At 41.0% G+C, this 21,056-nt stretch overlaps 1 protein-coding gene across 1 annotated transcript in view; it reads right to left on the bottom strand.

The window, feature by feature from the left end:
• The window catches only part of neb (nebulin), a 234,885-nt gene that overhangs the window by 52,937 nt on the left and 160,892 nt on the right, over nucleotides 1–21,056 (bottom strand). Inside the window, exons 111-124 of the mRNA XM_078404318.1 lie at nucleotides 20,476–20,580; nucleotides 19,276–19,380; nucleotides 18,064–18,168; nucleotides 16,137–16,241; nucleotides 14,852–14,956; nucleotides 13,912–14,019; nucleotides 10,505–10,609; nucleotides 8,180–8,284; nucleotides 7,553–7,663; nucleotides 6,473–6,577; nucleotides 5,658–5,768; nucleotides 4,076–4,186; nucleotides 2,763–2,864; nucleotides 2,568–2,672 (exon numbers count right to left, since the gene is read on the bottom strand). Of these exons, the coding sequence (XP_078260444.1) occupies nucleotides 2,568–2,672; nucleotides 2,763–2,864; nucleotides 4,076–4,186; nucleotides 5,658–5,768; nucleotides 6,473–6,577; nucleotides 7,553–7,663; nucleotides 8,180–8,284; nucleotides 10,505–10,609; nucleotides 13,912–14,019; nucleotides 14,852–14,956; nucleotides 16,137–16,241; nucleotides 18,064–18,168; nucleotides 19,276–19,380; nucleotides 20,476–20,580 (1,488 nt within the window). The remainder of the gene's footprint in view (nucleotides 1–2,567; nucleotides 2,673–2,762; nucleotides 2,865–4,075; nucleotides 4,187–5,657; nucleotides 5,769–6,472; nucleotides 6,578–7,552; nucleotides 7,664–8,179; nucleotides 8,285–10,504; nucleotides 10,610–13,911; nucleotides 14,020–14,851; nucleotides 14,957–16,136; nucleotides 16,242–18,063; nucleotides 18,169–19,275; nucleotides 19,381–20,475; nucleotides 20,581–21,056) is intronic.

Genomic DNA, 21,056 nt, shown 5'->3' with positions numbered 1-21,056 from the left:
CCATTTTCCTAGTTACATCCACAAAAAAATTCAGAAAATTAGTCAAGCATGATTTCCCCTTCGTAAATCCATGCTGACTCGGAATGATCCTATTACTGCTATCCAAATGCTCCGCAATTTCGTCTTTTATAATTGACTCCAGCATCTTCCTTCAGACTAACTGGTCTATAATTTCCTGTTTTCTCTCTCCCTCCTTTCTTAAAAAGTGGGATAACATTAACTACCCTCCAATCCACAGGAACTGATCCTGAATCTATAGAACATTGGAAAATGATCACCAATGCGTCCATGGTTTCTAGAGCCACCTCTTAAGTACCCTGGGATGCAGACCATCAGGCCCTGGGGATTTATCAGCCTTCAGTCCCATCAGTCTACCCAACACCATTTCCTGCCTAATGTGAATTTTCTTCAGTTCCTCTGTCACCTTAGGATCTCTGGTCACTAGAACATCTGGGAGATTGTTTGTATCTTCCTTAGTGAAGACAGATCCAAAGTACCGGTTCAACTCGTCTGCTATTTCCTTGTTCCCCGTAATAAATTCCCCTGCGTCTGTCTTCAAGGGACCCACATTTGCCTTAACTATTTTTTTCCTCTTCACATACCTAAAGAAGCTTTTACTATCCTCCTTTATATTATAGAAACATAGAAACATAGAAAATAGGTGCAGGAGTAGGCCATTCGGCCCTTCGAGCCTGCACCGCCATTCAATATGATCATGGCTGATCATTCAGCTCAGTAGCCTGTACCTGCCTTCTCTCCATACCCCCTGATCCCTTTAGCAAAAAGGGCCACATCTAACTCCCTCTTAAATATAGCCAATGAACTGGCCTCAACTACCTTCTGTGGCAGAGAATTCCACAGACTCACCACTCTCTGTGTGAAGAAATGTTTTCTCATCTCGGTCCTAAAAGACTTCCCCCTTATCCTTAAGCTGTGACCCCTGGTTCTGGACTCCCCCAACATCGGGAACAATCTTCCCGCATCTAGCCTCTCCAACCCCTTAAGAATTTTATATGTTTCTATAAGATCCCCCCTCAGTCTTCTAAATTCCAGCGAGTACAAGCCCAGTCTATCCAGTCTTTCCTCATATGTAAGTCCCGCCATCCCAGGGATCAATCTGGTGAACCTTCTCTGTACTCCCTCTAAGGCAAGAACGTCTTTCCTCAGGTTAGGAGACCAAAACTGCACACAGTACTCCAGGTGCGGTCTCACCAAGGCCCTGTACAACTGCAGCAGAACCTCCCTGCTCCTAAACTCAAATCCTCTTGCTATGAATGCCAACATACCATTCGCTTTCTTCACTGCCTGCTGCACCTGCATGCTTGCTTTCAATGACTGGTGCACCATGACACCCAGGTCACGTTGCATCTCCCCTTCTCCCAATCGGTCACCATTCAGGTAATACTCTGCTTTCCTGTTCTTGCCGCCAAAGTGGATAACCTCACATTTATCCACATTATATTGCATCTGCCATGCATTTGCCCACTCGCCTAATCTATCCAAGTCACTCTGCAGCCTCCTAGCATCCTCCTCGCAGCTAACACTGCCACCCAGCTTCGTGTCATCCGCAAACTTAGAGATTATTGGCCAGCTTACCTTCGTACCTCATCTTTTCTCCCCGTATTGCCTTTTTAGTATCTTCTGTTGCTCTTTAAAAGAGTCCCAATCCTCTGGCTTCCCACTCTTCCTTGCTATGTTATACTTATTCTCTTTTATTTTTATGCTGTCCTTGATTTCCCTTGTCAGCCACGGGTGCCTCTTACTCCCCTTAGAATTTTTCCTCCTCTTTGGGATGAATTGATCCTGCAACTTCTGCATTATTCCCAGGAATACCTGCCATTGCTGTTCCACCGTCTTCCCTGCTAGGGTCTCCTTCAGGTCAAATCTGGCCAGCTCCTGCCTCATGCCTCTGTAATCCCCTTTGCTATACTGTAATACTGACACTTCCAATTTTCCCTTCCCTCTCTCAATTTGTAGATTAAAACTTATCATATTATGATATGAGAGGGTTCCCCCCTCTCCTTATACCTGTGTCTTCTGGTTCTCCATTCACCTACTCTGGGTAAGAAAACTCTGTGCATTTAGTCTATCCATTCCTCTGATGATCTTACACACCTCAATATGATTACCCCTCATCCTCCTGTACTCCAGAAATGCATTCACGAAAAATACACAAATTGATGACAAACAAATTATTCACAGAAAAGAAGTGGAAATGATGAAGCAGGAGCTTATGTGAGAAACACATAACAGATGTAAAACAAAAATAGTAGTATATGGGGGAAAATACAAATGAATCCCAGATTAATGTTCATGATTTATAAGATGTTCCCTTGTCAGTCTAGTCCAATGGTATACTCTGTGTTTCACTGACCTGGTTTAATGTTTCTTATAGTTAGTCATATAATTGCTTGGCAGTGATAGATACAGTTGAACATAGCTTTATAGCATTGAAATGGTTGAAGCTGATGCAGTTTGACCTTGTCTGGAATCTCAATCCTCACAGATCTCTTATCGCTTGTCTGGTTGATAAAATATCTCAGATTATGTTTATGCTTCTCTCTTACCTGGCTGGTAAGCTTGGACACCTCTTTGGCAAGTTCAATATCTGGTCGTCCAAGGCTGGTTATACCACGACTGGCCTCCTCACGTGCCTTTGTTCTGTATCCAATCTGCCAGAACATACAGAACTCATGTAATGGCCTGTACCAGAATCTGGGCAATATTTTAGTGTATTGTGCAAAGCTGTGAGAAATACTTACATCACTTATTAATTTGGAAGCTTCAGTAGCTTTAATAATATCAGGACGATCTGCCACAGAAGAGTACGCCAATTGGGATTTAGCCTCTTTCTTGTATTGAATCTGAAAAATGAAGATTATTTTTTCAGCACTGCCAGATTACTGCTGCTTGACAAGTTATTTCTACACAAACTGCTCATTACCTACGTTCCAAATTTTTTGCTTTGTGTGCATACAGAGCAAAAATAATCATCAGTCACTTGGTGTTATGAAACAGTTTCTTTCCAGCTGGTATCAGGCAACTGAACCATCCTACTACAACCAGAGAGCGGTTCTGAACTACTATCTACCTCATTGAAGCCCCTCTGTCTATCTTTGATTGGACTTTACTGGCTTTACCTTGTAAAGCTGAGGTGAGAAGAAACTTTTTCACCCAGAGAGGTGTGAATTTGTGGAATTCTCTGCCACAGAAGGCAATGGAGGCCAATTCATTGGATGAATTTAAAAGAGAGTTAGATAGAGCTCGAGGGGCTAGTGGAATCAAGGGATATGGGGAGAAGGCAGGCACAGGTTACTGATTGTGGATGATCAGCCATGATCACAATGAATGGCGATGCTGGCTCGAAGGGCCAAATGGCCTCCTCCTGCACCTATTTTCTAAGTTTCTAATAAAAGTTATTCATGTTATTCCCTTTATCATGTATCTGTACACTGTGAATGGATCGATTGTATTCGTGTATTGTCATTCCGCTGACTGGTCAGCACGCAACAAAGGCTTTTCACTGTGTCTCGGTACACGTGACAATAAATTAAACTAAGAGGAAAGTGAACGCAACTAGAACTGGATAAAGAAATGGACACAGATCTTGTCGAGAGGCACCAGATGGGGTGACTGAAGGTTTGATGGAATGGATTAGTTTTAACATCTTTGATTCTTCAAATATTGAAATCAAATATTAGTTTATAATCTGCCCAGTTCCTGCTTATTTACTGCCTCTGAAGATTGTACAATTGGCCTGGATTTCTTGCGGGAAATGTCACTGGTGAATTAATGTCTCACCCATCTGCGGCTCAGCAAATGTTAAGAACTGGCTCTTAATAAATCATGCTGGTCACAGACCTCCTTATACTAGGTTAAAGGCTGCTGAATGATTGTATCATTCACAAAGAACCCATCGATATAAGATAACTTCATCCAAAACATTGATCTCAGAATCCTTGTGAAATTGGACCTCTTATTTCCAGCCGCAACTATAACTACATTTCATTCAGGAGCGAGATTAAGAATACAGGGCAGTGAAAATAAGGAAATCAAATTGTTTTTGAATGCTTACATTGCTTTGAGCCTTGGTTACGTTCATCGCATGTTTCACTTCAGGAGGTTCAAACATAATGGAGTAGGATGACTTGCCTTTATCTTTCTCAAACTTCTCCTTGTACAGTTTCTGTGGTCAAAAAAATCAGTATCAACATTCAAATGATGCTTAAGATAGACACAAAAAGCTGGAGTAACTCAGTGGGACTGGTAGCATCTCTGGAGAGAAGGGATGGGTGACGTTTCGTGTCAAGACCCTTCTGTTGAATCATTATCATTGCTATTTTATTCAAAACTCCATATGAAATGGAAGAACATTAAAGATGCTGAGGTAATGCGACACTTATGTATAGTAGGATTTGCAGTGAATGGTATGCAAAAAAAAGGAATTTTACTGTATCTAGGTACATGTTTCAAGAAGGTACCATTAAACCATTGAACACGTTGACATACAGATGAGCTGCAGCTTGACCTAGTCCATATTTTAGCCCACATATAAAAACCTCAATTTTATTTTGGTAGCATGAAGTTGAAATGCAAGTAATCTTGCATCTGACCACCCTAGCCAATTATTTCTAAGACATCCTGGCAAACTGGAAAGCAGCCACCATTGCCATCTCAGATTCCACATTCCACAAGTGGAATCTCTGACTACAAAGCCACCAGCCCATAAATAGTCTGGAAGGTGATCAGGTTCCTGACTGGATAGGAGGAGTGGACGGATTCAATGAGACATTTTCAGCTTGTCAACACCATGTGACAAAAAGTCAAATCATCAGAACTGCCGAGTTGGCACCACACTGCAGTGTGGATAGTGATGAAGAAGTATCTCCTTGTAGGGGCCCATTCAACATGCTAAGAATCTAAGTACCATTGCAAGCTGTGACAGGGAACAGACCACCACTGGCTTCCTAAGGGAAGATCTTCCCTTGCATGGAAGATGTGAAGATAGATGCATTGGTACCCATCCTGCTCATTATTACTCATCAATATCATAAGACTCTGAACTTTATGGGACACACATTGAGCAAAGACACCAAATTCTGCAGGAAAGCAGCAATGTGATGAAAAGGTCCTGTGACCTGCCTGATGCCTACTGATCTTGCAGCAGAAGGAACTTCCCACACCACAGTGCTGTGAATGTGTATATTTTCCAAGCTATTTGGTGTGGGATGTACTCAGGTGAGATGTGATCTATACAAAGGACGTGTGGACAACATCACCAGCAACCTGTCTTAGATTATCGAAGCAATGGCCAGGAAAGCAGACCAACGCTCTGAGGGCTAGTGGAATCAGGGGATATGGGGAGAAGTTGGGCACAGGTTACTGATTGTGGATGATCAGCCATGATCACAATGAATGGCGGTGCTGGCTCAAAGGGCCGAATGGACTCCTCCTGCACCTATTTTCTATGTTTCTATGTTTCTAACGCCTCTACTTCTTTCGAAGGCTTAGGACGTTCGGCATGTCCCCAACACCTCTCAGCGAAGTCACGGGTTTTTTAAATTTCAGATGTGAGACACAGAAAGTAATAGGCTAAGGTCATGTAACATGACCACAAATTACTGATGGCTGAATCTTCTCACTTGCTCAGCACTCACCCCACTGAGTAACTTGGACACCTCTTTTACATGTGATGTTCCGCGAGTCTCAGGTAGCTTCATGTAAGCAGCATTAGGCATGTTCTTCTTAACAGCCTCTTTGTATTTTTTCTAAAGTGGAAGAAGAAATGATTAAGTAAGAAATGCTTGAAGCAAAGGTATTGCAAAGATGCTTGCAACCTCTTTGAAAATGCGAGAATGATTTAAATGGCTTCAACAGATGCCAACAGTTCAACATATTAATAGTCTAAAAATGGGAATAGATAGATGTGTCCACTTTATCAGAATTTAACAATTCTAGCTCTCTGAGAGGAAGATATAAGAATAGCACTTGAACCTATGACAGTCAGAATCAATAATAAACCTAAACCTGTGGTGATATAACGGCACAACTGAAAATTCAACGATGGACATAAAGTGCTGGAGTAATTCAGCGGGGCGAGTAGCATCTCTGGAGAAAAAGGATGGGTGAAGTTTCAGGTTGGGAAGCGTGGAGCCCATAATGGCCCATTGTTGGCTTGGGACGAGGGGATAACAAAGGGATACAAGGATATGAACAATGGAACTAGTAGGGTGACTATGGTGGGGAAGGGGGGAGAGAGGGGGAATGCAGGGGTTATTTGAAATGCAGGGGTCACAGAATTCAGTGATATGGATTCATACAGCGGGACATAATATTGTGCATAAATCCTTTGGTTTTTTTTAAACAGTATATTCTTCACAACAGTATGAGCAAAGTAGGTCTGTTGACAAATTAAAAACACACACGGCCTCGTCAGGGGTCATGAAAACATGGTATGAAGCTACCACAGTACCTCGGACATTAGGGTAGAAACAGATTTAGCGTGGAGCATCTGAGGTGTGTCTGGAACTGGTTGGTAGATGCCTCTTTCCTTCTCATGTTTATGTCTGTATTTCACCTGAGAATGGCAGCAAACAGTTAATGTATTGGAATTAAAAATGCACTTAAAGAATTACAGAATCGTTCCGCAAAGAAGGGCGCCCAGTATGAATTGATGCTGTTCCCCTGTTCTTTCCCTGCAGCTCTCAAATCTTTCCTTTGCTCTGGCAACCTTGGTGATAATGGGCTAAGAACTCATGAATGTTTCCCTTGCTCTGTACCATGACTGAAATCAAGGGGTCTTTCTTTTGGTACGACATATTGACGTAAATAATTCATAAAATTGTTAGCTTATCTTTTTTTACACTTGCAATAATAACACTTATCAGCAGCTACTACAAAAAACTTTTGGAGAGGTACATGGATAGGTTAGGTTTAGAGGGATACGGGCCAAATGCAGACAGGTGGGACTAGCATAGTTGGGGCATGTTGGCCAGCATGGGCAAGTTGGGCCAAAGGGCCTGGTTCCATGTTGTTTGACTCCATCTTGCCAAAATATTATTCTACTTGGAAGGTGTAAAGCAAATTGCTTTGAACATAGAACAGTAAGGCACAGAAACAGACCCTTCAGTCCACACTATCTGTGCTGAACATGATACCCAGTTGAAACTAATCTCTATCTGCATATATCGCAGTGGAAACTAATCTCTGTCTGCATATGATCCATATCCCTCCATTCCCTGCAAGGCTGTCAAGGCAACGGACCTCCATGGTCAGGTCAAGAGCCCTGCACGTACAACAACTGAGACTTGAAAATGGCGCCAAGTCTGGCGATTCTGTACACTATCTCAGTGTACTACTGCTATACACTTATACTGTATCTGAAATGCCTACATAAGATCTATCTAAGTGCTTATATATAGTGATACCTGTACTGAACTGTACACAAAAATGAATTTCTCTCTACCTCGGTACATGTGACAAATAAAGAACCATTGTAACCATTGCAACCGTGAAAGGTCATGCATGCCAAAATATGCAAATCAACACTTACTCCACTGGCCAGATCTGTATTCTGTACAGCTAATATCATGTTCTTGTCCCCGAGTACAGGCACAGAGATCTTGCAACCCTTCAAATTTTCTCTGTCATATTTGTAGTCCACCTATCGCAAACAATAAACGGTTTGAATTAGCAGATAGATGTTGACAGCAGTGATACTATTGTACATTGTTATACCGCCAAAGTGACTCAGTACTTCACCTGAGGCACATGTTGTCACATCTTTGAGCCTCTGAAAAGTTTGATCTAAATTTCTTGTGAGTGCTTTATTCTGATAGATTTTTTACATCAGTTGTTTTCCACTGGGAAGAACTCAAATGTTTAAAATGTGCGGCCAGCCATAAATCCTTGGTATTGTGCACTGCTGTTTTTATTTTGACATTCCTATGATAAATTAAACCTGCAGCCACATTGTATTATTGCAAGATAATGGGAACAAACAAAATAATTCGCTTAAGATTTTTTTCGCTCAATCTCTTCTGTTATCCAGCATTTTCAGCTGGATCAGGAGACAAACTCACCAGGAAAGAAATATGTGAATTTTTGAAAAGACTTGCCTATACATCGTCTGTTAATGTGCGCAAAGCACCATGCAGGAGTTGTTTGTTCTTCCACATACCTCGCTCTGCTGCTGTGAAGCCTTGTATGCCTGCACAAAGTCCGGTCTGTCTATAGTCCATATCCATTTTGCCTTGGTAGCCTCATATTTCTTCTTATAATCAAGCTGCAGATCAAACCAGGAAAATAAGTGGATACCCAAGCACATGATACAATAAAAACCGCTGGTCAGCTCAGGCAAGCTTCCATATTCCCGACTGTCGACCACACATTTCCAACACCTGCACCCTCGCCTAACAATGATCCTAACCCTGACTGCTGATCAATGTTCTCCGTTCCCCAACATTACTGGAGAGCTGATCCTCTCCCTAACATCTCTCCTGACCTATTTACCTCTGACCCAACCATGGATCCTCCCCCATCCCTTGTAATTCCATTATGTGCTCCAATCTGGCATCCAATGTAATCCAGATACTTATAGACAATAGACAATAGGTGCAGGAGGAGGCCATTCGGCCCTTCGAGCCAGCACCGCCATTCAATGTGATCATGGATGATCATTCTCAATCAGTACCCCGTTCCTGCCTTCTCCCCATACCCCCTGACTCCGCTATCCTTAAGAGCTCTATCTAGCTCTCTTGAATGCATTCAGAGAATTGGTCTCCACTGCCTTCTGAGGCAGAGAATTCCACAGATTCACAACTCTCTGACTGAAAATGTTTTTCCTCATCTCAGTTCTAAATGGCCTACCCCTTATTCTTAAACTGTGGCCCCTTGTTCTGGACTCCCCCAACATTGGGAACATGTTTCCTGCCTCTAATGTGTCCAACCCCTTAATAATCTTATACGTTTTGATAAGATCCCCTTGTTCACTGTTCACTGGCAATGAATTTGACTCTCTCCCCACCTCTGGCCTGTAATTTATATAGTATTGAATGTTTATATATATCTTTGAATATTTATGGTTTCATTGTTTCGAGATATCTGCATAGACATCAGGAAGATCATTGTTAACATGGTGGTCCAAAAATTAGAGCTCATGGAATCAAGGCATGTTGATCCAGGGTTGGCTTGGTAATAGAAGGCAGAGGGTGATGACTGAGGATTGCTTATGGTAAGGAAACCTGTAACAATGATGTAACACAGGAGTTGAAGTGGAGACTCTTAACGTTTGTCATATACTGTAGATGAACAACCTGGATGTGAAAGTAGGGGGTATGATTAGTAAGTTTGCAGATGACATGCAATTTAGTGTTGTTGTTGATAGTTAGCAGGATAGTACAAGATAGAAAACAATATTCATTAGGCTGGTGAATTGGGTAGAGCAAAGCAGATAGACTTTATTTCTGATAACTGCAAGGTAATGCATTGTGGAAGGTCTAATATGGATAGAACATACATATAGGTATAGGTATGTACTATAGGTTATGATAAGTAGTGAAAGGTAGGGGGCCCTAGGATATAGTGAGAAACAAAGAGACCTTGGGTTAGAAGCCCATAGATCCCTCAACATTTCTGCACAGGTAATGGAAGGGTGGTAAAGGCTGCATGTAGGATACTGGTCTTCAGAGACAGTCAGGGTTGGGCACACCATGCCTGACTTAACTCTCCATTACATGGATTCCCTTCAGATCTTTGCCTAACATCCACCCCCAAAATATCATGTTTTGTTAGTTTTTTTTAACCCAGACAATGTAACATTGATATTGATTTCTTGCCAAGGCACATAGCTTTGTTTAAGTACTCTAAAAATCCAATATTTGTTCTCTCCAAAAGCAAAGGATGTCCAGAAAACGTAAGCATCTTTGCAGTCTCTGCTGATGTAAAGGCAATTATGGTTTCATTCAAGGGATATGCTACATTGATATTGTTTCTTATACTTATAATGACTGGGAAGGAATCCCAATTCAGCCCACTGGGTTCATTTAGACCCAGAAGGGAAATTGTATTTATCTGATTTCCCCTCTTATTTCCCTGCCACCGTGCAGCTTGCTATTTTTCACACTTCTTCCTCGTCTCCTCTGTTTGGCCACTTACCCGCACTGGTGGTGATTTATACTGACGGATTCACTTATCAACACATCTTTGGGATGTGGTAAGAAACAGCAGAACTCAGCACCAATCTAAGCGGTCATGCAAACCCCAGTGGGACAACATTAGAGGATCAAAGCCAGGTCCCTGGTGCCGTGAGGCAGCAGCACTAAGTCCTGCACTCAGCCCTGCTCCATCACGATTCCTCTGCTTCACCCTGTGATGCTACACTGACTTTATTTCAAAAGTACATCTTTGGCTAGAAAGAGCTTTCGGATGTTTACGATTGTGGAAGACTCAATATAAACGGAAATCTTTTTTTTCTTTTAGGTCAGAAAACGTTAATGACACCTACATTAGTCGTGTTCTTGTATGCACTCTTGGCAGCCTTTATCTCAAAGGCATCAGCACCAATGTTGATTTGAGATTTGTTCTTTTCATATAATTCTCTATATTTCATCTGTGCAGAAAGAAAAATATGTAAAATTATGTTAATCGCAAGAATTCTAATGTCATGTTTTGAAGAGTCCTTTTGCTTATTTTCGAGGTATAGAATGGAAACAGTCCTTTTGTCCCATGGAGCCCACGGCAACCATTGATCACCTGGTCACACCAGCTCTACGTTATCCCTCTTACATATCTGCTCTTTACACTTTTTGGGTGCAATTTCTTGTTTTACAGAGGCAAATTAATCTGCAAACCCGCACGTCTTTGGGATATGGGCGGCGCAGTAGTAGAGTTGCTGCCTTACAGCGAATGCAGCGCCGGAGATTCAGGTTCGATCCTGACTACGGGCGTCGTCTGTACGGAATTTGTACGTTCTCCCCGTGACCTGCGTGGGTTTTCTCCGAGATCTTTGGTTTCTTCCCACACTCCAAAGATGTACAGGTATGTAGGTTAATTGACTGGGTAAAATGTAAAAATGGTCCCTAGTGTGTGTAGGATAGTGTTAATGCGCGGGGATCGCTGGGCGGCGCGGGCTCGGTGGGCTGAAGGGCCTGTTTCCGCGCTGTATCTCTAAATCTAAAAAAAAATCAAAACCTGGAACCCACCTGGTCACAGGGAGATTGTATAAACTCTACACAGACAGCACCTGAGGACAGGATTTTGCAGCTGCACCACTCTATGCCACTGTGTCTACCAAGGATTCACCTCAAGTAGATAGCTGGCAAACAAGCAAACATTGGTGCTTGCTGCAATTCACATGTACATTCCTACAAAGGCTGAAGTTTCAATTATTCACTACAAATAGGTCTTGACTTTTTCACTGTAATAAAAAAAAACTCCTAATAAAATACCCCTGAAGGCCGAGCTAGAAAATTATATTAAATAAAATACAATGTCGGCAATAAATGTCAACCAAAGTCATTCATTCTGCTTTGAGAATCTGTTTGTTACTTTCAAGATGCTGATATAGACCTCTGGCCAATCTCGCAGGTTTTTGGGATGCCCAGTCAATTGTGCAAAGGAGGTAAAAAGTACTCTGCACTTTAAAGTACAAATGGAATACAGGCAAAAGGAAACATGGTTATAAGAAAGAAAGTTGCCAATTTTATTAAAAAAATAATGAAGGTGAAACTCGATGTGTAGGAAGGAACTGCAGATGCTGGTTTACACCGAAGATAGACACAAAATGCTGAAGGAACTCAGCTGACCCTTTTTCAGACTTCTTCAGGTCTGAAGAGTCTCGACCCGCAAAGTCACCCATTCCTTCTCTCCAGAAGTGCTTATGCATAGTGATACTTGTACTGAATTGTATACAAAAATGAATTTTAGTGTTCCTCGGTACATGTGACAGATAAAGTACCATATAATACCATTCCTGTCCCGCTCAGTTACTCCAGCATTTTGTGTCTATCTTCAAGGTAAAACCTGAACCAGTCTACAATTGTTAACATTAACAACTCTGATTTAGTTGCACTTTCTAAAACAATGAACGTTGATACCCCCTTTTGTAGATTCTCCCAAAAAAGTAACAGAAGTTGATAAATTATCCCTGCCAAACCAAGAGTGTAAATAATTCAAGAAAAGTTAGATAAACACAGATAACAACAGAAGAGTACGCTGCACAAGGTGAATGAAGGGATAGGAGGGAGCTTATGTTGGGATGGTCAATAAATGCTCATCCTGCAGTGAATGTGCAAATGAAGGGAATGATATTCACTTCCCCCCCCCCCCCTATTATTCTGAAGAATATGATCTGCCTACTGCCTGAGATACTGAATTTGATCTACTTGTATCCTGGTGAGCTACGCACTGGGAGTATCCTGGCGGTCTGAGCCAAGCCCACCAGCAGGCCCGCTGCAGACTGAGGACTTACTCACCGAGGACAGAGGTAGGCCCGGCTCGCCCACTGCAGACTCCTAACTCGGCCCCGAAGGAACGGGCGTCGACAGGACCTGCGAACAAACGCCGAGAGCGAAGGGGGGCCGCCAAGAGTGAGGGGAACCATCGAGAGCGAGGTGGACTGTTGTGAGCAAGGTGGACCATTGAGAGAGAGAGAGCAAGGAGGGCCACAAATGCCACCGAGCGTGAGGAGGGCCGCCGAGAACTGCCTGGCGGGGGGGGGGGGGGGGGGGGGGGGCTGCTGAAAATGAAGGGGGGACCCAATGGCAAGCAGAAGACAGGACTGTTCTGCAGATTTTTGTAACTTGTAACACCAAAAACATGGCGATTCTTGTGTACTGCATAGGTGGGGTCTGTTGAATGGTTTTACCAGGTTGTATGCAAAACAAAGCAATTCACTGTACCCAGGTACATGTGACAGACAATAAAGTGTCATGAAATCATTGAATCATTGCAGAAGTCATTAACTAGCAAAGCAGCATTAACAGGCAATTTCTTGAAAAATACCTTCCATATTCAGGATAGCTTGTTGAAGTGAAACTCAACTTTAATCTACTGTATAAGGTATAGTGTAATGGGCTGACCTATCACAGAAAATCATTCTGAATTTTAAACACTTCATACAGCAAAATATATTTGGCTAAATCCTCCTGGAAAACTAACATCGTGTTCACAATAGACACCATTACTGATTATCAGACAGCGCTGTTAGTAGATTAAGTGATGTGCCACGAGTGAAAAAGTCTGGTAGATTTATGCTGCCTTTGCTTCCACGGAAAAAAAAATCTTTTAATTTCTCATTGTGCCTGAGAAATTGCAAGATTTGCATCTTAATTGCCCATTAAACTCATCACAGAGTTAGGGATAAAAATTTATAAGTTGTATATGTGAATTCAATTTAATGATCCATTTTAATGAACACCAGCTAAACACTCCTGCTGATTGTCTGTGAAGTCTCTTTATTGCAAGGAGTCATTTGTTGTTTAGAGATTCAAAATTTAATATGTACTGTAATTCCTGAAAACTCACTGATCAGGGTCATGGATACCTTGTGGCTCGAAGCAGCAAATTAAGATGTGAAAGACTTTTGAGTCCCATTCTCGCCAGGCTTGGATCATTATTTACTGAATGCAAAAAAGATTTGCAACGAGATAATTATTCTGCAGTTCTAACGAGCGTAGTAAAAGGAGGTGATCAGTGTGCACCATATTATTTAATTAACGTTCTGTGGTGAGTTTATTGGCCAATTAAGGTGCAAACCCAGTCGTTTCTCAATAGTAATTGGAAGATTAAGAAGGAGATGCTGTTTGAGGGGAGCAAACGTCAGAGCTGCATAAATCTACAACTCACAGGGTATCATTTAATCTGCAGACACAAAATAAATACAACCAGTGACTAAGTGTGGCAGATACTTACAACACTGCTTCTGTCCTTCACCTTCTGCATGTGCAGCAGCATTGGTGTATCATGGATAGAAGTATACCCCTTGGATTTATTCTGGTTGTGCTCCAGTTTATATTTTATCTGTAAATGCAAAAAGAAATGGTGAGATTTAAAATTAAATTATTTTGAGTATACAACTTCTCTATCTGGATTACAGTAAGCCTTACTACAATTAAGTGATTATACCTCCTCCTTTGTTCTATCCTGTAGAAATTCAGTGAAGTGTTATCAATATTTTTCCCATTGTGGAAAATAATACATTCGTTTAATTGTGAATCTCCAAAGTGTTTTTCCTTCTAATTAATTTGCAGACATTTAAACAATGAATTAAAATCATGCAAAGTAGACAAAGTTGAAAATATAATTTCATTGGTAATAAAAATGAAAAATATATATTTATGTATTGGTGATAAAATGGTTTGGCCCCACAATATTAACTGTTACTTTAACAACAAGCATGACTTCTGCCAACTGCAGAAGAAGCTATGATAATATTGGGAATAGAGACAGTGTAAGGGTTAGCAGTGCTGAACTACTACCTAGCTCATTGGTGCCCCTCGGATTATCCTTGATCGGACGTTGATGCCTTGCACTAAACGTGTTCCCTTATCATGTATCGATACACTATAAATGGCTCAATTGTAATCGTGTATTGTCTTTCTGCTGACTGGATAGCGTGCAACAAAGGTTTTTCATTGTACCTCGGTACATGTGACAATAAACTAAGCTAAACTAACTGCAGCTATGAGCAATACTACTTTGCCTCTGCAATTAAATAAAAGCAATCTATAACTCTGTACGTAGAATACTTGCAGCTGGAAAGCTATTTTCTGCTTCTTGTTTTCTGTCTTTATTTAAGTAATGATTATTTCAGCATGCAAGAGCCATATTTATTGCATTCAAAACAACTCACATCACTGATGAAATTTGTCGCATTCCTCGTTCGGATGTTGCTGGGAGTGTCCAAAATGGATGTGTGTTTGTCTTTCGTCTTTTCATATTCCTTCTTATAGTTCCACTGCATGGATGGGAGCACAGAGTTAATGTAGAAGAACAATGACCTCAAAGGCAATGGACCAGATTTTGCCAGACAATGCTTTGGTTTATTAATGAGGAAAGAGGCAAGAAAGTTGTGGTATGGATGTGATAATCTTTGAATAATGAAGTAGCCTGACTTGCTCTGTTCTTTCCTTGGCTAAATGAAGAAAGCATCTTGTTCTTAACCTCCCAGGGATTTTTGTTAAAATTGCTGCTTGAATTCTCTTTAAAACTCAGCACAGAAAATTTAGGATGCTAATTGTTAATCATTACTAATTGGCCTGTCTTTCACATAAGCTATGAATTACAAGTATGGGGTTTTATTACTTCATATTGTGAATTATTTAAACAAAATGCAATTTCACTTCTTATTCTTATTTGTCTTGTTTTCTTGTGTCCCTCTCTAATCTATTCGTTGTACTTTCACCTTTGTGCTTGGTTTGATACTGAACTTATTGTGTTTTTAATCTATCATTACCCTATTTCTTTCTCAATTCTAATATTACCTTAAGGAGATTTGGTCCCTGACCTGCTATCTGCAAGATCCCTTTGCATTGCAAATCTCATTATTAGCTTGGACTTTCTACAACACTGGAGAACTTTTGTTTTAAACCTAAACACACAGCAGAATATATAATTAACTAGTTGTGCCAAGATGCCATAACCCAACAAAATCTGATCCATTGATAAAAGATTGAAGGGAATTGGAAATAATTTTTAAAAACACACGCAGACAATATTTGTAAAGAATTGTTGGATCATACCATGGTTAGAGTCATAGAATGATAGAGTAATACAGTGTGGAAACAGGCCTTATGGCCCAACCTGCCCTCACCGGCCAACTAGTCCCACCTGCCTGCGTTTGGTCCATATCCCTCTAAACCCATCCTATCCTTGTAAACTAAGAGGAGTTAAAAGATATCAAGATTATTTGGAAAGTACTTTGATTATTAGGGAAGTCTTTTTTAATTATTTCAGTTTTGTAACTGAAAATTACAGTTGCTTATTTTCAATATTTTTCCAACAAAAGATTTCTTAACTAATTAAACGAATGTTAAATTATTAATCAAAAGTAAATAACTGAAACATCAATGTATCAGTTTGAGACCAACCAATGATAAAGAGCAAGCAAGCTAGTGGAAAACACTGGGCAGTTTTACCTGGCTTCCTGAGACAGTGTTGTATAGGGCCGTCAGCATATCAGGACGCATAAGTTCATTGCATCCTTGTCTCAGTCTTAGCGTAGCGTCAGACTTGTATGTTTTCTGTCAAAAAGATGCGTATGCAATCAAATGATGATGTTATGTTAAATAATGTAAATGAAACTACCTAGAAATCTGTCATTCCATCAGCAAAAAGGTTGGGCTACAAAATGCCCACTAACAATGCAGGGCCAGTAACCAAATGCAAGAAGTACCTGCTGCTTAGTCAGCCTGAACCTTTTACTAGAAGGTTTCTGAGATCATCTTGGACTTGGGCACAATGAGAGGTGATGACATTGGAATGTACAATTATTTTAGTTTAACGATACAGCGTGGAAACGGGACCTTCGGTCCATTGAGTCCACACCGACCATTTATCACCCATTCACCAGTTCTATTTCCTACACACGAGGGGCAATTTACAGAAGCCAATTAACCTGCACGTCTTTGGAGTGTGGGAGGAAACCGGAGCACTTGGAGAAAACCCACGCAGTCACAGGGAGAATGTACACACTCCGCACAGACAGTACCCGTAGTCGGGATCGAACCCGGGTCTCTGGCAGCAACTCTACTGCTGCGCCACTCTGATGCCCAAAGGCAATTTAAAAGGGCTTGACAGGGGAGATGCTGATTTAATAATACCCTATACCACAATTAGTAGCCACAGTCCTAAAAAAAACAGGGGTCAGCCAATCAGGACCGAAATGAGGAAAAATTAGTGAATGTTTGGAATTCTCTATCCCAGGGGCTGCAGAGGTCGCTGGGAGTATTCAAGAAACGAATGAATATTTTTCAGATATTAAGGGAATCTAGGGCATGGTTTGCAGCTTTAGAGGACTTTGGTAAGGGTGTGTTCGGAGTATTGTGTGCATTTCCGGTTGCCCCATTATAGGAAGGATGTGGAGAAGTTGAAGATGTGCAGTAGAGGTTTACCGGAATGCTGCCTGGATTAGAGGGTATAGAGAGGTTGAACAACTGTGGATTGATTTCTCTGGAACATCAGGCCATGAAAGGAGATCTGACAGAAGTTTATAAAATTATGAGAGGCAGAGATAGGATAGATTGTCGGCACCTTTTTCCCCAAGGGGAAATGTTAAAGATTAGAGGGCGCAGCTTTAAGGTAAGACGAGCATCATTTAAAGATGTGTAGAGCAAGCTTTTCTTACACAGAGAGTTGTGGGTGCCTGGAACGCGATGCCAGGGATGGTCAAAGACTAGAGGGCACAGCTTCATGGTGAGAACAGCAAAATTTATAGGAGATGTGTGGAGCACTTTTTTCTTACACAGAAAGTGCCAGGTGCCTGAAACATGCTGCCAGGGATGGTAGTGGAGACAGGTACATGAGAGAGGCATATCAGAGTCTTTTAGACAGATATGGATATGCAGAAATGGAGGGATATCAATCATAATTTCAGCACGACAGTTTATTCATGAAAGGCAAAGATCTTTCAAACGTGTTACACCAAAACTGAATGAACAGCATTAAGGAAACGTGCAACTTTTCTGCTGTGGTGAGGAAATTTCATTCTTTTTAACCAGAGATTTTTTACCTTAAAATTACCCTTGGCTTCCTCTGTGCAGCAGTTGAAGAAAACCACAAAACAATGAATCGAGTCAGTTAGGACATAAATATAACCCACAAAGATGACAAAGGCTAGTGGCGTTTGCCGCTAATTATTTGAGGCAACTTAATTCATAAGACCAAAAAAAAAAATCTCGATGGCCTCAAAGCTCAAATAATTCACATCAGAAAGAGATGAACAGTGCTCTTTAGGCTTCCATGATTCAATCACTGGGGCCGCATTTCATCCTTGGATCATACGTTAGTCATCGCTGAAATCAATTAGCCTTATGTACTCTGCACCCTCTCCCCAACCGCACAAACCTCATCCAGAATGGCCATTGCCTCCTTGGCTTGCCTCATGCGTGGACTATCTGCAGTGTATTTGAAGTTGTTTCTCAGCTTTCCGACAGATTCTTGATATTTGTTCTGCAAGAAAAGATATTGTAAATTTGTAACCAGCACTATGAAATATGCAATGCAGAAGAATGATAAAATGAAAGGTTTATCTTATACTTTATCATACGAATTGTAAATCAGTAAGTATTTCCTGCTTGATATCAACAAAGCCTGTTTTTCCTTTTCAAGGATATTATGTTGATCACAAGGATATGGCTTCGACCACAAGTAGTGCTATTTGAAGTTCATTTGATTAAACCAACCCGTAGGTGATGCTTACATGTAAAGATTCGCACGCCATTTCAGGTTCGACTGTTCAAATTGATAATTAAGCTGCTGTCCAACACATGTAGAATGGGAATATTGTATGTTTGAGCCCCAGAATATGTTGGGCTTCCTAACCTCAAATAAATAAGTCTTTGACAAGATGGGGTAAATAGTTAAAGATACTATGCCTGCATGCCGATCAGTTACTCTGATCATAATTATACTATAGAGCACATGCAACCAGAAGCAAATCATCTAGTCTATGTTCAACACTAACATCCTTCAATTCCTGACATCGAAAACTTTGCCTTAACTTTAGGCTTTTAGTACACTGGCCTTCATCAGTCAGGGTTTGGGACATTATGTTACAGTTGTACAAGTTCACAAGTTATAGGAGTAGAATTAGGCTATTCTGCCCATCGGGTCTACTATGCCATTCATGGTGGATCACTACCTCCTAAACCCATTTTCCTGCCTTCTCCCGATAACCCTCAACACCCGTTCTAATCAAGAATTTGCCTATCTCTGCCTTAAAAACATCCACTGATTTGGCCTCCACAGCCCTCTGTGGCAATGAATTCCACAGATTAACTGCCCTCTGACTACAGAACTTAACACAAGATGATGTTGAGGTTGCATTTAGAGTATTGTGTTCAGCTTTGGTCAACCTGGAAGGCAGGTGAAAATTGGAAGAATATGGATGAAGTAAAATAGTGTTGGAAGGATATAGATGAAGTAATATAGTTCACAGTAGAATGAGCAGGAATATGTGTCTGCATATGAATTCCTGCTGGTTTTATCACTGCAGCATCACATTAATAACTTGTTCATGTAAATATATAAGGATATTAGGCAAGTGATGTGTCCTACCTGGCTGTAGAGCACTTTGTTTTTCTCTGCCAGCACCAGGTCAGGGGTGTCCCATGCATAGCACCCAATTCCTTTCAACCATTCCAAATCCTCCTTGTACTTAACCTGGTAGGAAGTAACCATTATTACTAAGTGTGACAGATCTTGCACATAAAATGACACCTTGAATAAATATTTTATTGCTTTAAATACAGATCAATCTGAAGAACAATAGGCATATAAGAATGAGCAAGACCAGAAAAAGTCATCCAGGTTCATCTCTGCTCTCAAAAATGTGTGTGTGAGAGCACGCACGTGAGAGAAAAAGAGAGGGAGTGAGAGAGAGAGGGAGTGAGAGAGAGAGGGAGTGAGAGAGAGAGGGAGAGAGAGGGAGTGAGAGAGAGAGGGAGAGAGAGGGAGAGAGAGGGAGAGAGGGAGAAAGGGAGAGAGAGAGGGAGAGAGAGAGAGAGAGAGAGAGAGAGAGAGAGAGAGAGAGAGAGAGAGAGAGAGAGAGAGAGAGAGAGAGAGAGAGAGAGAGAGAGAGAGAGAAAGGGAGAGAAAGAGAGAGAAAGAGAGAGAAAGAGAGAGAAAGAGAGAGAAAGAGAGAGAAAGAGAGAGAGATTAGTATTATACACTTTCAAATTTAAATTAGTAATAATTTCTTGTATGTAAACTAAAACCCAACACCCTCACCCTCAGCAGAAAGATAGAGGCAAGATATGGCATGAATTATACTTTATTTCAAGCAAAAAAAATAAGACTCCTTCAAGATTTATAGATATGAATGTCATAAAGATGATTTAAAAGCCCATTTGAGTTATGGTGACAAATGTTAGGTGGGAAATCGAACATAACAGGATAGCAATTTATCTACAGTTGTATTTGTCAAATGAAGTCATGTATGAATGTTGAATTCTGCTTCTGAAATTTAATTGCATTTATTTCATCATATTCACGCATCAAGAGAGAGCAAATATCTCCCCAATAATTTCAAATTAAATATGAAATAATATTCCAAGCGACAACCTTTGCTTTAAGAAAAGCACTGTAACGTAGTCAATGTAAATGTTGGTTTAACACAAAATTTGAATAATTTAATTGGAAATTATTGTCACTTCAAGTATGAATTTTCATCTTGTCCAAGAGTGCATCATTTTAGGACTCTGATTAAAACTATCAGCTCGGGAAGTCAACTAACATGTGAAACAAGAGAGGACTCACATTGCTGATCGCATCAGTCACCATTCGGTGGTGGAAATGCTCGGGTAGATCAGCGATTGACCTCCACAGCCCAAGCTGTTGGATGTACTTCTCCCTGTATTTCACCTAGGATGAATGCAAGGAAAATATCATTAACCAGGGAAAAGCAAACTGTTAAGAAGCAACTTGCCCCGGGATACGGAACAAAATCTGATGTTTCCAATCTGGTCTGGACTGTGGAAGGGTCTCGACCCGAAACGTCACCCATTCCTTCTCTACAGAATTACTCCAGCATTTTGTGTCTATTTTCAGTGTAAACCAGTATCTTCCTTCAAATTCACTCCAACAAACCTTACCAATAGTACTGACATTCTTGGAAGTGCTTGCTGATTTAATTTCATCTACTCTACTCCTCTCAATTTAACAATTCCACACCACATATTTGTTGGATGCAGTAATCAAACATTTATATTACATTTAAATGAGACTAGACCAAGTGGACCCGTTGGGCCCAAACCTCTCCTGCATTGGTGCAGAGCACCCTCTCCTCCCCCCTAACCCCTCCTCCATCCTCCCCCTTCCCTCTACCCCCTCCCTACCTC

The sequence above is a fragment of the Rhinoraja longicauda genome, chromosome 8, assembly GCF_053455715.1.
Source record: "Rhinoraja longicauda isolate Sanriku21f chromosome 8, sRhiLon1.1, whole genome shotgun sequence".
Taxonomy (NCBI): Eukaryota; Metazoa; Chordata; class Chondrichthyes; order Rajiformes; family Arhynchobatidae; genus Rhinoraja; species Rhinoraja longicauda.
Note: the sequence above shows the minus strand (reverse complement) of the source record. Positions and strands in the feature narration are given on the sequence as shown.